This window comes from Mus pahari, chromosome 12, assembly GCF_900095145.1.
Source record: "Mus pahari chromosome 12, PAHARI_EIJ_v1.1, whole genome shotgun sequence".
Taxonomy (NCBI): Eukaryota; Metazoa; Chordata; class Mammalia; order Rodentia; family Muridae; genus Mus; species Mus pahari.
This window is the reverse complement of record NC_034601.1, coordinates 16,980,311-16,994,686: the sequence shown is the minus strand read 5'-3', so window position 1 is coordinate 16,994,686 and position 14,376 is coordinate 16,980,311. Positions and strand designations below refer to the sequence as shown.

The window sequence follows — 14,376 nt, the reverse complement described above, 5'->3', positions numbered from 1 at the left end:
ACATGATATTCACTCACTGATAAGTGGATATTAGCTCAGAAGTTCAGAATACCCAAGATACTGCAAAACACATGTAACTCAAAAAGAAGGAAGACCAAAAAGCAGACACTTTGATCCTTCTTAGAAGGGGGAACAAAATACCCATGGAATGAGTTACAGAGACAAAGTTCGGAGCAGAGACTGAAGGCATGACCATCCAGAAACTGCCCCACCTGGGGATACATCCCATAAACAACCACCACACCCAGACACTATTGCAGATGCCAACAAGAGTTTGCTGTCAGGAGACTGATATAGTTGTCTCCTGAGAGGCTCTGCCAGTGCCCGACTAATAAAGAAGTGAATGCTCACACGCATCCATTAGATGGAGCACAGGGTCCCCAATGAAGGAGCTAGAGAAAGTACCCAAGGAGCTGAAGGGGTTTGCAGCCCCATTTGGAAGAACAACAATATGAACTAACCAGTAACCCCAGAGCTCCCTGGGACTAAACCACCAATCAAAGAAAAAACACAGAGAGACTCATGGCTCTAGCTGCACATGTAGCTGAGGATGGCCTAGTTGGTCATCAATGCAAGGAGAGGTCCTTGGTGCTATGAAGGCTCTATGCCCCAGTATAGGGAAATGCCTGGGCCAGAAAGTGGGAGTGGGTGGGTTGGGGAGCAGTGGGAGCAGGGAGATGATAGAGGATTTTCGGGGGGGGAAACTAGGAAAGGGGATAATATTTGAAATATAAATAAAAAAAAATAATCTTTTAAAAAAGAAAATCACAAATGAAAGGGGAGACATAACAGACACTTCAAAAATAATAAAATACTTGCAGACCAAATCCAAGAACATATCAAAAACATCCACCATGACCAAGTAGGCTTCATCCCAGGGACGCAGGGATGGTTCAAAATACAAAATCCATCAATGTAATCAACTATATAAACAAACTGAAAGAAAAATTTCCATGTGAGCATCTCATTAGATGCTGAAAAAAAGCCTTTGACAAAATATAACACTCCTTCAGGTTAAAAGTCTTGGAGAGATCAGGAACACAAGACACATACTAAAGACACATACTAAAAACAATAAAGGCAATATACAGCAAGCTGACAGCTAACATCAAATTAAATGGAGAGAAACTTAAAGCAATTCCACCCAAGTCAGGGAGGAGACAAGGGTGCCCACCCTCTCCCTATCTACTCAACTTGACATAGACCTGAAGCACTAGTTAGAGCAATAAGACAACTATAGGAGATCAAGGGGACACAAATTGGAAAGGAAAAAGTCAAGTTTTCACTATTCACAGAAGAAATTTTGTCCCCCAAAATTCATATCCAAACTTATGGGACACCATGAAATTAGAGAACCTTTACAGCTTATAAACACCTTCAGCAAAGTGGCTAGATACAAAATCAACCAAAAAAAATCAGTAGCCTCCTTTACACAAACAATACATGAGAAAGGACTAGGGAAACAACACCCTTTACAATAGCCATGAATAATATAAAATATTTTAATGTAACGCTAACCAAGTAAAAGACCTGTATGATAAGAACTTCAAGTCTCTGAAGATAGAAACGGAGGAAGATATCAGAAAATGGAAAGATTGCCCATGCTCATGGATCAGTAGTAGTAACAGTATAAATTGCCATTCCACAAAAGGCAATCTATAGATTCAATACAATCCCCATCAAAATTCCAACACAATTTTTTTTTATAGATCATGAGAGAGCAATTCTCAACTTCATGTGGAAAAGCAAAAGACCTGGGGTAGTTAAAACAATCCTATACAATAAAAGAACTTCTGGGAGAATCACCATCCCTGATTTCAAGCTATACTACAGAGCAACAGTAATAAAAACTGCACGGTATTAGTACAGAGAGGGACAGGTTGATCAATGGAATCAAATCAAAGAACCAGAAACAAACCCACACCCCCATAGACACTTGACTTTTGATAAAGAAGCCAAAGCCACACAATGGAAAAATAAAAGTATCTCTAATAAATGGTGCTGGTCTAACTGGATGTCTGCATGCAGAAGAATGCAAATAAATCCATATTATCATTCTGCACAAAACTCAAGCCCAAGTAGATCAAAGACATCAACATAAAATCAGACACACTAAATCTAATAGAAGAGAAAGTGGTGAGTGGCCTTGACCATATTGCACAGGAGCCAAAATTCCTGAACAGAATATCAATAGCACAGGTACTAAGATCAACAATTAATAAATGGGACCCCATGAAACTGAAAAGCTTTTGCAAGGCTAAGGACACCACTGATAGGAGAAAACAACAGCCTATGGAATGGGAAAAGCTCTTCACCACTCTACACCTGAAAAAGGACCAATATCCAAAATATACAAAGAACTCAAGAAATCAGACACCAATAAACCAAATAACTCAATTAAAAATGTGGTAAAGAGCTAGAGAGAATTCTCAACAGAGGAGTCTCTAGTGGCCAAGAAGCATTTTCAAACATGTTCAATGTCCTTAGTCATCAGGGAAATGCAAATCAAAATGATTCCATCTTACATCCCCGTCAGAAAGGCCAAGATCAAAAACTCAAGTGATAGCACATGCTGGCGAGGATGTGGAGCAAGGGGAACACTCCTCCATTGCTGGTGGGAGTGCAAACTATACAACCACTTTGGAAATCAAGTTGGCAATTTCTCAGAAGGTTGGGAATAGTTCTACTCCAAGACCCAGCTATGTCACTACTGGGCATATACCCAAAAGATGTTCCACCATGCCACAAGGACACCTTCTCAACTATGTTCATAGCAGCTTTATTTATAGTAGTCAGAAACTAGAAACAACCTAGATGTCCCTCACTTGAAGAATGGATAAAGAAAATGTGGTTCATCTACACAATGAGACAGTATTCAGCTATCAGAATGCAAAGTGAATAAATAAATGAAAAAAAAAAAACCCGGGCAGATATGAATATTAATGACAAAAAAGGAATTCCTATCATTGGCATATAGATATGCTAAATCGTGATCTGGAAGAGAAGCCCATGATGAAATTGTCCCTGGCTTTTGTTCAGTGCTCCAGCGAAAATTGATAAAACAAAGTAATGTAACAGGCCTGAGTTTTCTGTTAGAAGTGGAGGTCAGCTGGGGGCTGTGTGATGCTGAGGAGACAGCAAGGAGCAGAGACTGTGTCACAGATCAGCCGTCAAGTCACAGTCCTGTGAACTTCTCATTTAACCCCCTCCGTTGTCACCTTGTGTTCTCAAACCCACAGAACAGCAGAGAACACTCTGCTCTGTTGCCTCTTTAAAAAATGCTGCAAAATGAACATAATGGAAATGGTCCCTCATCTCCATGAGCAACGAAGTATCTGAAGTGACCACTCTGCACCGTGCTCTTTACGGGAAGAAGACGTACGCGGAGCATGTGAGTAGCACCTCGCCTGTCACCAGCTCCAAGAGAGTGATGACTCCCCTCTCTTGCCATGTGGGTGCTAATCAGCACTGCTGTGCGCTCATCTGTCACTGCTGTCCTGCCTTCCCTGAGAATGTACCTATCTATCCCCTCCGCTGCTGACCTGGGCTCCAAGCTTCTCAAGGGCTGAACAGGTTTCATCAGTTTATCAGTGCTGATCAGGGAGAACAGGCTCTTCACACTAACCATGACAGAGCCAATCATTCAGTATCCATAAGGTAGACCAGAGGCTTATGGGTCCTGACGAAATAGGCCAGGCCTAACAGACCGATAAGAGTGGCACATGCCAGCACTGATGCGAGTCTTACCTGAGACGAGGTTATCTGTCCTTTCTTGTTTTCAGAAGGATTTTCACTGAGTTTGCCCGCTTTATTACTTGAGCTGCATTTGTAACACGCCCATCTTGTCTGACCCTCAACTTCTAGGGTGCATTCCTTACTTTGGAGACAGAATGAATGATACAAATGGCCACAGCTATAAAATGAAGACAGACAAATTGTACTTAGTATAACATCCACACACATGAACTACAGAAAACATTTGCATGCGGTAAAGAAAAATCTTAAATAACCAGCGGCTGGCTATTCAGGGACAAGAATCAAGAGTGGACATGCTTTTAATGATTTTTCTCCCCCTTTAAGAATCCAGTCTTGCCTTATTTGCATTCTTAAGTTGTGAGTAGCATGTTCCAGAGTACAGAAGCTGGGCTGAGCCTATGTTTACTCTAACTGTAGCATTCTGATAGTTTTTTTTTTTGGGGGGGGGGTCATTGTTTTAAAAAGCAATTGGGAAAAATAATTATGTAAGTAGCCTGGTAATAGCATGAGAGCCCTCACTATATTCAAGAAGACTATGACTTCAAACAATGCCAAAGGTGTCACGCTCTGAAGCTTAACACTGGTCTTAAGAGGGCGTTCCTGGTGGTTGGTTCAGGATCCCCTCTCTCTAATGGGAAACACTGCATTAGATGGCAGTCCTTCTCTTTCCTCTTGTCCTTACCTTTCTCGATGCCATTTTTTCCTGTACAGAACCTGTGTCTCACAGGCTTGTCTTTCCTCTACCTAGCCCTGCTCCTTCAGTGATTATTTCTAGTTCCAAGCCTTTAAGATGCCGCAGGCTCCTGACTAGCAGATATATGTACCACCAGCCCAGGCCTCTCCCTTCAGTCCTATCTCTCTGTCTCCTTGGCAACTCTACCCTGGATACCCAACAGGAGTCTTAATTTAACATATCCAAACACAAGTCCCTAACTTCACTACCCCCCCTTCCACTGCACTCCTCATCTGACCTTCTACATCTCAGCAACAGCGAGCACATCCCTGCAGGATCTCAGGCGACACTCTGAAGCCATCCTAGATTCCTTTTTGCTTCGTGAATGATAAGCAAATCTATAAGCAAATCCTATTAGTTCTGCCTTTACATGATCCCCAGAAATTTCACTTCCTAGTTCTTTGCTGTTGACTGTGCTGGGCCGTCTCTCACATGGGCTCTGAAGTAGCCTTACTGGCATTTTGCATCTTTCCTTGACCTTCCATAGTCCACTATCAACACATCAACCACTGACCATTAACCTGGCTCTCCCACTCTCAAAACTACCCAGCGCCTTCTCAGAAGAAAGTCCGACTTTGTACAGGAACCAGTTCCTGCCTGGTTAGCCTTTGTTCTTCCTCTGCCATCCCTCTTGTCGTTGTCTCCTCACTCTGTCCAGACCTGCTGTGCCAGCCATTCACTATCCTTGGAGTAGACCAGGAAGAGCACTGACAGGCGGCCTCCATATCCCAACCCCCAGCTTAACACGCCCTACAAATGAGATAGCCACTTCCTTGCATCTTAAAATCTCTCGAACATCATTTAAATGGGGAGGCAACCCCCATCTGTTCTCTAAAAATTAGTAGCTACCAACATCTTTTTTCCTCTACACTATTTTATTTTTATTAATTTAATAAGCAATTACATTTTAATTAAGTTTCAAAGTTGTCTGTTAAACAGTGAGGCATTCCTAACTATGTGTTTAAAACATCCATCCCCCTGCATGTCGGTTCACATTATACTCTTGTGTTCATGCTGTCCTGGATTCTGATGAATAGCTCTGGTACACAGTAGTGTCTTTGTCAGGGTTTCTGTGATTAAACACCATAACTGTGGTGGTTTGAATGAAAATAACCCCATGGGCTCACATACTTGAATGCTTTGGTGTCCAGTTGGTGGAACTGTAATCCCCTAGTAAATTCTTTCTTCTATAAATTGCCTTGTGGTTGTGGTGTCTTATCAGAGCAATAGAAAAGTAACTAAGGCAATGACTAAAAGCAAATTGGGAAGAAAAATTTTATTTCAGTTTACAACTCTCAGGTCACACTCCATCATTCAGGTAAAACAGGGCAAGAACTCAAGGTAGGAACCCAGAGGCAGGAACTGAAGCAGAAGCCATGGAGAAACACTACTTATTGTCTTGGTCCTCACGACATGCTTAACCTGCATTCATTCATTCATTCACATTTTATGACTGTGGGTATTCTGCCTGCATGCCTGATATCCTGGCAGCCAGAAGAGGATATCAGATTCCCTGGAAATGAAGTTACAGACGGCTGTGAGCTGCTGTGTGATGCAGAGAACTGGACCCCGGTCTGCTGCAAGAGTACTAGCCTGTGCTCTTAACCACTGAGCCACCTCTCCAGCTCCAAGCCTACTTCTTTATGCAACTTAGGACCATCTGCTCCAGGGTGGTACCAACCACAATGGCCTGGGCCCTCACAGGATAATCATTAATTAAAATAATGCCCCATCGGCTTGCCTACAGGCCAATCTTATGAAGGCATTTTGTATTTTCTCAATTGGGTTCCCTCTTCTCAGGTAACTTTAATTTGTGTTAAAATGAAAAAAAAAAAAGGGGGCTGGTGAGATGGCTCAGCAGGTAAGAGCACCTGACTGCTCTTCCAAAGGTCCGGAGTTCAAATCCCAGCAACCACATGGTGGCTCACAACCATCCATAACAAGATCTGACTCCCTCTTCTGGAGTGTCTGAAGACAGCTACAGTGTACTTACATATAATAAATAAATAAATAAATCTTAAAACAAAACAAAAAATAAAACCAAATAATCAAACAAAAACAAGACAAGTAAGTTCTAATAAACACCTTTCACAGGAATAGGTTCTTGGTACGACGAGAACGCTCTGCTTTCCTCGGTCACCTCCAGAGCGGCCAGTCTTCCTGCACAGCTGGTGTTTATGAAGCACTTATGCTAGGCACCCATTGGCTGGTTACAAAACCCTAGGCTATACACACTGTTACTATCTCCATCTACACGTAAGGAGTCTAAGATATGTAAACTCAGGAGGTTCAGCTCTGACCCATACTGTGCTGTCTCTCCTCATGTATTTTAACAGGACAGGTCCTGGTGCTAAGCTCTCCTGGGTTACCTGTGTATGGAATGTCCCCTCTCACGGTATTAGGGTTTAAAGATTATCAGTGTGTTGCTGATTCCTAAATGTCTATTTCCCCTAAACATGGTTCTCAAGTTCTGGTGAGAGTATACGCATTAGATAGCCCTGCTCAGAATCCAGAAGCCACCTCAAGCCCCAGAACTGCAGGACAAGGTTCCTGTCGTCCCAGTTCCTTACACCAGTTTCTCCTCAGACCAGGGTGCCATGCTCACCCCGTTTATCAAGCCAAAGGCCTGGTTTCCACCTCCGCATCCAAAGCACTAAGATGGTCACAGCTTCCAGAGTCTGTGTGAATGCATTTGTCTTTCCACAGTCAGTCATCAGCTGTGTCTCTTGTCCTGCTCACAGGTCATCCCTGAGAGACGCATTCTTTTACCACACTTTCTCAACATAGCACTGCTCCCTGGAAACACTGCAATCTCCCATGCTACTGCCCTGTATGAACTTTTCATCCTGGCTCTGACTTACAGACTCACATACTGTCTGAGACCCTTAATTGCCCTCCCCACTCCCCAGCAGACTGTCAGGGCAGTGGGGAAGGAACTCTGCGCACCTTGCCCACTGCTTGAATGGCTGACTGGGGCTTCATGATCACATGTACTACTGCTTGGCTAACACAGCCCCCAGAGTTAACCTTCCTTCCCTCTCTTACCTAAAGACAATAATTTCATCAGCTGTTTCTTGGCGTCTTTTGTACTGCTGTAAACATATAGAGCAGTAATCCTGTTTGGGATTGAGTCCTCTGGATCCTGACGCTCTCAGGTTGCGCAGTGACCAATGGAGATCTTGATTCAGGAGGCTGGCTGTTGTTTCTAGCAAGGTCTATGATAGGTCAAAACAGAAGAAAGGATTAAAATGAGCGATGGGGATTGATGAAGAGAAACACAATGGAAATCAGAGCACTCAACAGAGAGACAGCCCAACATCCAAACTCACAGGCCGCAGGAACCCTTCGAGGGCAGTGATGATGAATGTGGACACTGAGATGCTCAAGCCTGCCACTCACTCCTAAGCAACGTGTGCTCTGTCCTTCTGTGGCCTAACGCAGTCCGGATGGCTTTCAGATGACTCGATAAGGCCAAATCTATTCACCACATTTCTAACTCCCCTCTTGATGGCTGACAGCTGGGGTAAGAACAGCCCTGCTCCCTGGCCTCTTACTGAGAATGCTGCACAGCGATGCTTCAAATACCCGCTCACTGGAAAGCTAATAATGGTCATTATTCAGTGCTCATCTCCCTTGGGCAGAGATCTCATTTTCTGATCAGCACTTAGAAGTCATTTGAAGCTGCTCAAGACCCTGCCATCTGTCATTGAGACATTCCGCGGCTAGCACATTAGGTCACTTTAGGGCTGCCTATGCTTGTAAAGTACTTTCATGCCATATCAGTTCTCAGTGTTCACGCCCATCACTGAGCCACGTAGTCAGGGAAAGACAGACCTTGCCCAGCCCACTGCTTTGCTCTATAGTTTAACTCTTTAGCTTTACCTGAAACTTTTACTTAATTGTAAAGATGCGCTAATTTCTTCCTGGTCTCACGCAGACCTTGCCAGCCTCCCTCCCACTTCCCTGCGTCTGTGTCTGTGGGGGCACTGAGCCCCCCCCCATGCCATCTGAGACAAAACTTCAACTCTTAAGGAAAAGATTTAAGAAAAACTCTGCCTCTCAATTTTTCTTTTCACTTCTAAATTCTTAACAAAAAGCAGACTGTACCAACACACCAGCACTTTATACTTTTCTTAAGGAAAAGAGTAAGCAAAGTCAGGCTGGCTCTAACTGAATCTTCAAAGCTTTAAGTAATTCTGAGTTAAGAGAAGAATCACAATTTCTACTAAGCAGCAGTAATGTTTTTGTTTTTTGAGACAGGGTTTCTCTGTGTAGCCCTGGCTGTCCTGGAACTCACTCTGTAGACCAGGCTGGCCTCGAACTCAGAAATCTGCCTGCCTCTGTCTCCCAAGTGCTGGGACTAAAGGCGTGCACCACTACCGCCCGGCTAAAGGTTTTGTTTTTTTGTTTTTTTTTTTGTTTTTAATTAATCGTTTTCCAAAAAGTTTTATCCTACTTCCATTTTGAAATTAAAATACTAGTCTAATTGCCAATGAATCAAAAGTAAGATTCACCTGAGTATTTTTTCTCTGTATATAAATTCAGTTAGCAAGAAACTTAAAAGTAGAGAAAGGTACATATGTATCTGAATGTACCTTATTTTAGTAAGGAGTAATTTTCAGATTCAAAAATATTCAAACAGAAGGACAGGAAAGAATAGAAAAGAAAAACACCATTTCTTTCCCACTTTAAGACAAACTTGGATGCAAGCAGCTGTTACTCACTTGCTCATAGTTAAAGGTGTCCAGCATCCCCAGAATAAGGCCCTGGATTTCTCCAAGTTTTCCTTTTCCATAAATTGGGTCCTATTTAGAAAAAAAAAAAAGGAATTGTTATAACTCTTGGTGCTTTAACATCATTTTGAGCGCTTGCAATGGTGGGTGTTGTTGTTTCCCTGAAAGAGTCTCACTCTATAGCTCAGGTTGGCATCGAACCTGCAATCCTCCTGAGTTCCAGGTTTGCAGGTAAGAGCTACCATGGCCAGCTTCCACACTAACAGTCACAACACACTTGTTCTTCCTGAACATCCTCCTGAGTGTCAGGATTACAGGATGAGCCATGTACTTACAGTCCCAACACACTTGTTCTGTGAACGTACCCAGACGATGCTTAATTTGTTTCTCTCTGGACAGCCCAACTGTTTTGGAAAATAAATGTGTGACCTAAGTCCCTTCTATGGCCATCTTCTTTGCAAGTCTAATCTAGCTTTTTACTGCCTCTCTTTCCCTCAGAAGCCTCTGTGTGAGATACCAACCCTCACCATTCACCCACTGCATGAAAACCAACGTATCCAAGAACACCAGAATCTGTACATCAACCCCTCAGCCCCCACATCTTGCCACCTCTGGCTTAAAACCAACTAAATTCCCCCAATTTTGGAGACAAACAGCTTTCAACATTTTTTTTTCTCCTAATAAAGCCATCAATGCTAAACCACAGCTATTTAGAACCTCAAAACCTCTCTACTACTTTCTGTAGTAGGCTTGCCAAGCCATTATTTATTATGCATAATCCCCAAACACTAAGTGGACCAAAACGTCAAAAGTACAAGCTACCCATCCAGAGACTGCTGACATCGGTAGGCCTTGCTTCTGGAATGGATGAAAGAGGATGCACTTCTTAGCTTCTACAATATGGTGGTCGCACACCCACTTTTCAGTTAATGATATACTCTGACATCATCAGATATTTCTGAGTAACTACAGAATATAAATCATGTTAAAATATAACATTTTTCAAATCACTCCAGGCTCTTATGTCCGAGGTCTCCTCCCCACTCACTGTCCAAGCTGATAACTATAATCATGGACTGAATCTCTGACTCTTTTAAGAGGACATCTCCAGAAACAGGAATTATGGACTAAAGGATATTTTTATGGCTGCAGGTATGGCAAAACTGCCACATCTAAAATGTATTACACAATTCTCATCTTCAGCGTATTTTGTGCCCCTTTAAACTGTATCTTTGACTAGACTGATAATTACAGCTTTAGGGCTTGCTAACAAATGAGCAGGTCAAGCTCTAATAAGAGGCTATGTACAACACAAATGACTTTGTCAAATAGAGAAATCCAGGCACACAGCAAAGACCAAAGCAGACACTGCTTGTTAAAGGTAGAGCATGCCAAATGCAGGGGGAAGCGCTTCATACTGCCTGTCCCACCCCCATGATCAGGCACCTGCATAGGATTTGACCAAGTGCACACGGAAAATAGCAGAGTGACTGTGTGCGTACATGTGTGGACTTTTTGCATTGTTAACTGCTTCCTAAATAAACATGGTTTTACCACAACTATTTACATATCATTTACACTGTAGTAGGCATGGTAAGAGGGAGCCAGGCAACTTGGGATTCTAGTTCTGGAGAGGTGGAGGCAGGAGGGTACTGAGTTTGAGGCGAGATTGTACTACAGAGTCACAACAAACAAGTCAGAAAAATGTGGCAGGGCTCACGCAAACTCACTTTCACATAAGGGGGTTGTCTCTCTGGGGGTTCTCAGAACCTGACAGGGCTGCAGGATCACCCCAATACTCACCCCTGACATCCTCCAGCACTTTCAGTGAGGCTGAGAGCAAGTGCACTGTGTTAAAGAACTGTTAGGCCAAAAGGCTGCACTTTGCATATACAAACTTCAGAAACAAAGTTTTCATAGTCTCCCATATGTAGGCTGCCTTCCCAGGCATAGATACATAAGAAACAAACAAGCAAGCAAGCAAACAAACAATTTTTGCTGGAAAATATGGGTAACTAAACTGAACGATAAACTAATGACGGACAGAAATGTCTCTGGCAACTTTGTGGTAAACCATGCTGTAAGAGTAGCTGAGCTTGGAAAGAAAAAATCCTGGGAAACTTGGGTGAATTTAATGGTTGCTCAATTTTCAGTCATGGCGTCTAACGTTGGCTCTGGAAGGCTGGGCAGTGCAGCCTAGCACCAGGAGACTAGCACCAGGTTTGGGTGTTTTCTAGAGCAGCATGGGGCTGTCTCTCATGGGTTCCTCTAGTCCGTTCAGCTGTGAGATTATGCTCATGAAGAGAAAAGGATAAAACAGCTCTGTATTTCGTATTAAGTACACTGAGTTAGGGCTTGAGCAGGTCCTATCTGCTTAGGTCTGTCTCAGCTGGAGAGCACGTCACTGAACTAAAGATCCAGGGTCCCTCGCCAGTCAGGCTCACGTCCTCTGCTGGAAAAACACACATCCATACGACTTCTTTTCAGTTTTCTTGCATAAAAACAGATCTATGTAATGCCTTTCACCCTTATTTAATTATGCTTTGGTGAAGGTCCCATTAGATACACTCATTTCTGAGCCACAGTGGCAATCAATAGCACAGTACTATAAAAATCCAATTTAACATCTATTCTAACATGCCCATAAATGTATGACTGTATTAAAGGTTCTGGAGTTTGACAAGAGAGATTGAAGAATAAAGATATCTTAAAAGGCTAAATCCAGAGAAAAAGAAGACATCTTTATAGGTCATTTCTATATTTACTTCAGGACACTGTACTTCAATATGTGTAATTTAAGAGGGAGACCAGGAAAACTACTCATGCTGAGGCGACACCTTAATTATAGAACTCGAGGTGAGCATTCCGCTTCAAGGATAGCTCACGACAGATACCAGCTCTCATAATTATTCTGTAGAATTTAGCTAGCTCTCATAAAAAAGCTGCTAGTGTTTCCCTGTAACTTGCTGTTAACTGTGCAGGAAGACATACTTGGTGCCCATATTCAATTTCAAAAGCATGCTGGAAAAAGATGCAGTTGCTGTTTTCCCCTACATCTTTCTGGAACTCATTCTACCATGGGTGTGATTTATTTTCTAACTAAGTATTATCTGAAGTAGGAGCACGGCTCTATGGAAGAGTGTGTACCAGGCTCATTGTTTCCTCAGTCGGACACTCAGAAGCGGCCTTCTTAGAAATCAAGAATGACTTCAGTCATATGGCAGCATCCATTTAAAAATTGGATTTTATTTATTTATTATTATTGTGTGTATGAGAGGGGGGAGGAGGGAGAGAGAGAGAGAGAGAGAGAGAGAGAGAGAGAGAGAGAGAGAGAGAGAAAAGAAAGAGAGGGAGGGGGGAATGTGCGCACACAGATGTTCGTGGAAGCCAGGGATATCTTCATGGAGTTAGCTTTATCCATGACATGGGTTCTATAATCGCCAAGCTTATTATGAAGCTTTTTCTCCACTGAGCCACCTCACCTGCCCCACCCAGTGATGCCTTTCTAACTTAAGAGTTAGAATACTGGTTCCTTAAAAGCTTCCTTATTGGGGCTAGAGAGATGGCTCAGTGGTTAAGAGCACTGCCTGCTCTTCCAGAGGTTGTGAGTTCAATTCCCAGAACCACATGCTAGCTCACAACCATCTGTAATGAGATATGATACCCTCTTCTGGCGTGTCTGAAGACAGCTATAGTATATTCATATATATCTTTTTTTTTAAAGCTTCCTTATTCATTAAGCACTTATGTTCCTAGAGAAGCTGTATAATTCAGACCCCTGCATCAATTTGAATAAATATATACCAGTCATGGCAATCTAAGAATCTTCAGATTATGACCATCTATTCTGGAAAAATCAACTTATCTCAGTAGTGTGGACAATTATGTGTCTAAATAACTGTCCCTCCCTACGCTCTCCCTGGAGATTGCTGGATTAATATGAACATGAAAAGTACATTGGCTCACAGCAGATACAGAGTGGAAGCCAAGCTGGGCGTGGTGGCGCACGCCTTTAATCCCAGCACTCGGGAGGCAGAGACAGGCCGATTTCTGAGTTCAAGGCCAGTCTGGTCTACAAAGTGAGTTCCAGAACAGCCAGGGCTACACAGAGAAACCCTGTCTTGAAAAAACAAAAACAAAAACAAAAACCAAAAAACAAAAACAGAGTGGAAGCCAGAGACCCGTTCTCACCCAGGAACAGTGAACTGAGCAAGCTCAGAACCATGCCTGCTTCTTTAAAAACAGGGCATTGCAGATGCTTACTGTTCAGGGATCAAGAAGACAATGTCACCAAGCCTGTATGGCGTGAGTGTAGTTTATCACCCACGGCTTCATGCGTTGGACGTTCAACTACGTCCTCAGTACAGGCATGCTGGGACCTATGAAAGGTCACTCTGGGTAACACCAGACTAGTAGGACATATCAGGAATACTAAGGCGTTTCTAAGAGACACCATATTGTTCCCCTGAGCACTGCTACTGAAGAAGTGGAGTCATTCTGAATTATTTTTGGCTTCTGCCCTAGGGGTGTAGTCATTCCCTCTTGTACAAGCCCTGGGCATTGATGTCATCCATCATACAATATGAGGTCTTCACTGGAGTGAAACAGACATGAGGCTGTGCCTGGTGTTCTATAGGGTGAGCTATGTAACAACCACTGAGATTGATGGGAATCTGAGGGGAGGGGATAGAGATGGCCTAATAGAGCAGACAGGCCTTAAAAAGGACAGTGTTACCTCAGAACACACTTTGATTCTGAGTTCAAGGCCAGCCTTGTCTACAAAGTGAGTTCCAGACAGCCAGGGCTACACAGGGAAAAACTGTCTCGAAAAAAACAAAACAAGACAAAACAAAAAAAGCACTTTGAACAGAAGAATCTGGACATTTTCTTTTCTCTTATGAGAACTCCTATGGGGCAGACTCTCATTTCATTCACACATGCAATCAGTGAACAGAGTAAAAAAAAAATAAGACATGATAATTAATTTGTTCCTTAAAAATACAAAGTTAAATGGAGGAAAACATAAACGCCATAATTAAAAATGTGCCGGAGAACACCCAAGATACATTTTGCAAAACACAAGAAAACCAAGAAGGATGACCATCGTGTGGATACTTCATTCCTCCTTAGAATAAGGAACAAAATACTCATAAA

The 14,376-nt window shown here is 42.8% G+C and overlaps 1 protein-coding gene across 5 annotated transcripts in view; it reads right to left on the bottom strand.

Moving 5' to 3' along the window:
* Vps8 (VPS8 subunit of CORVET complex) overlaps positions 1-14,376 on the bottom strand; it is a 216,139-nt gene that overhangs the window by 50,326 nt on the left and 151,437 nt on the right. For all 5 annotated transcript variants that reach the window (XM_029544439.1, XM_021209011.1, XM_029544437.1 and 2 more), the window contains 3 exons: positions 9,214-9,294; positions 7,535-7,704; positions 3,748-3,913 (listed from right to left, as the gene is read on the bottom strand). In XM_029544439.1, the coding sequence (XP_029400299.1) occupies positions 3,748-3,913; positions 7,535-7,704; positions 9,214-9,294 (417 nt within the window). The remainder of the gene's footprint in view (positions 1-3,747; positions 3,914-7,534; positions 7,705-9,213; positions 9,295-14,376) is intronic.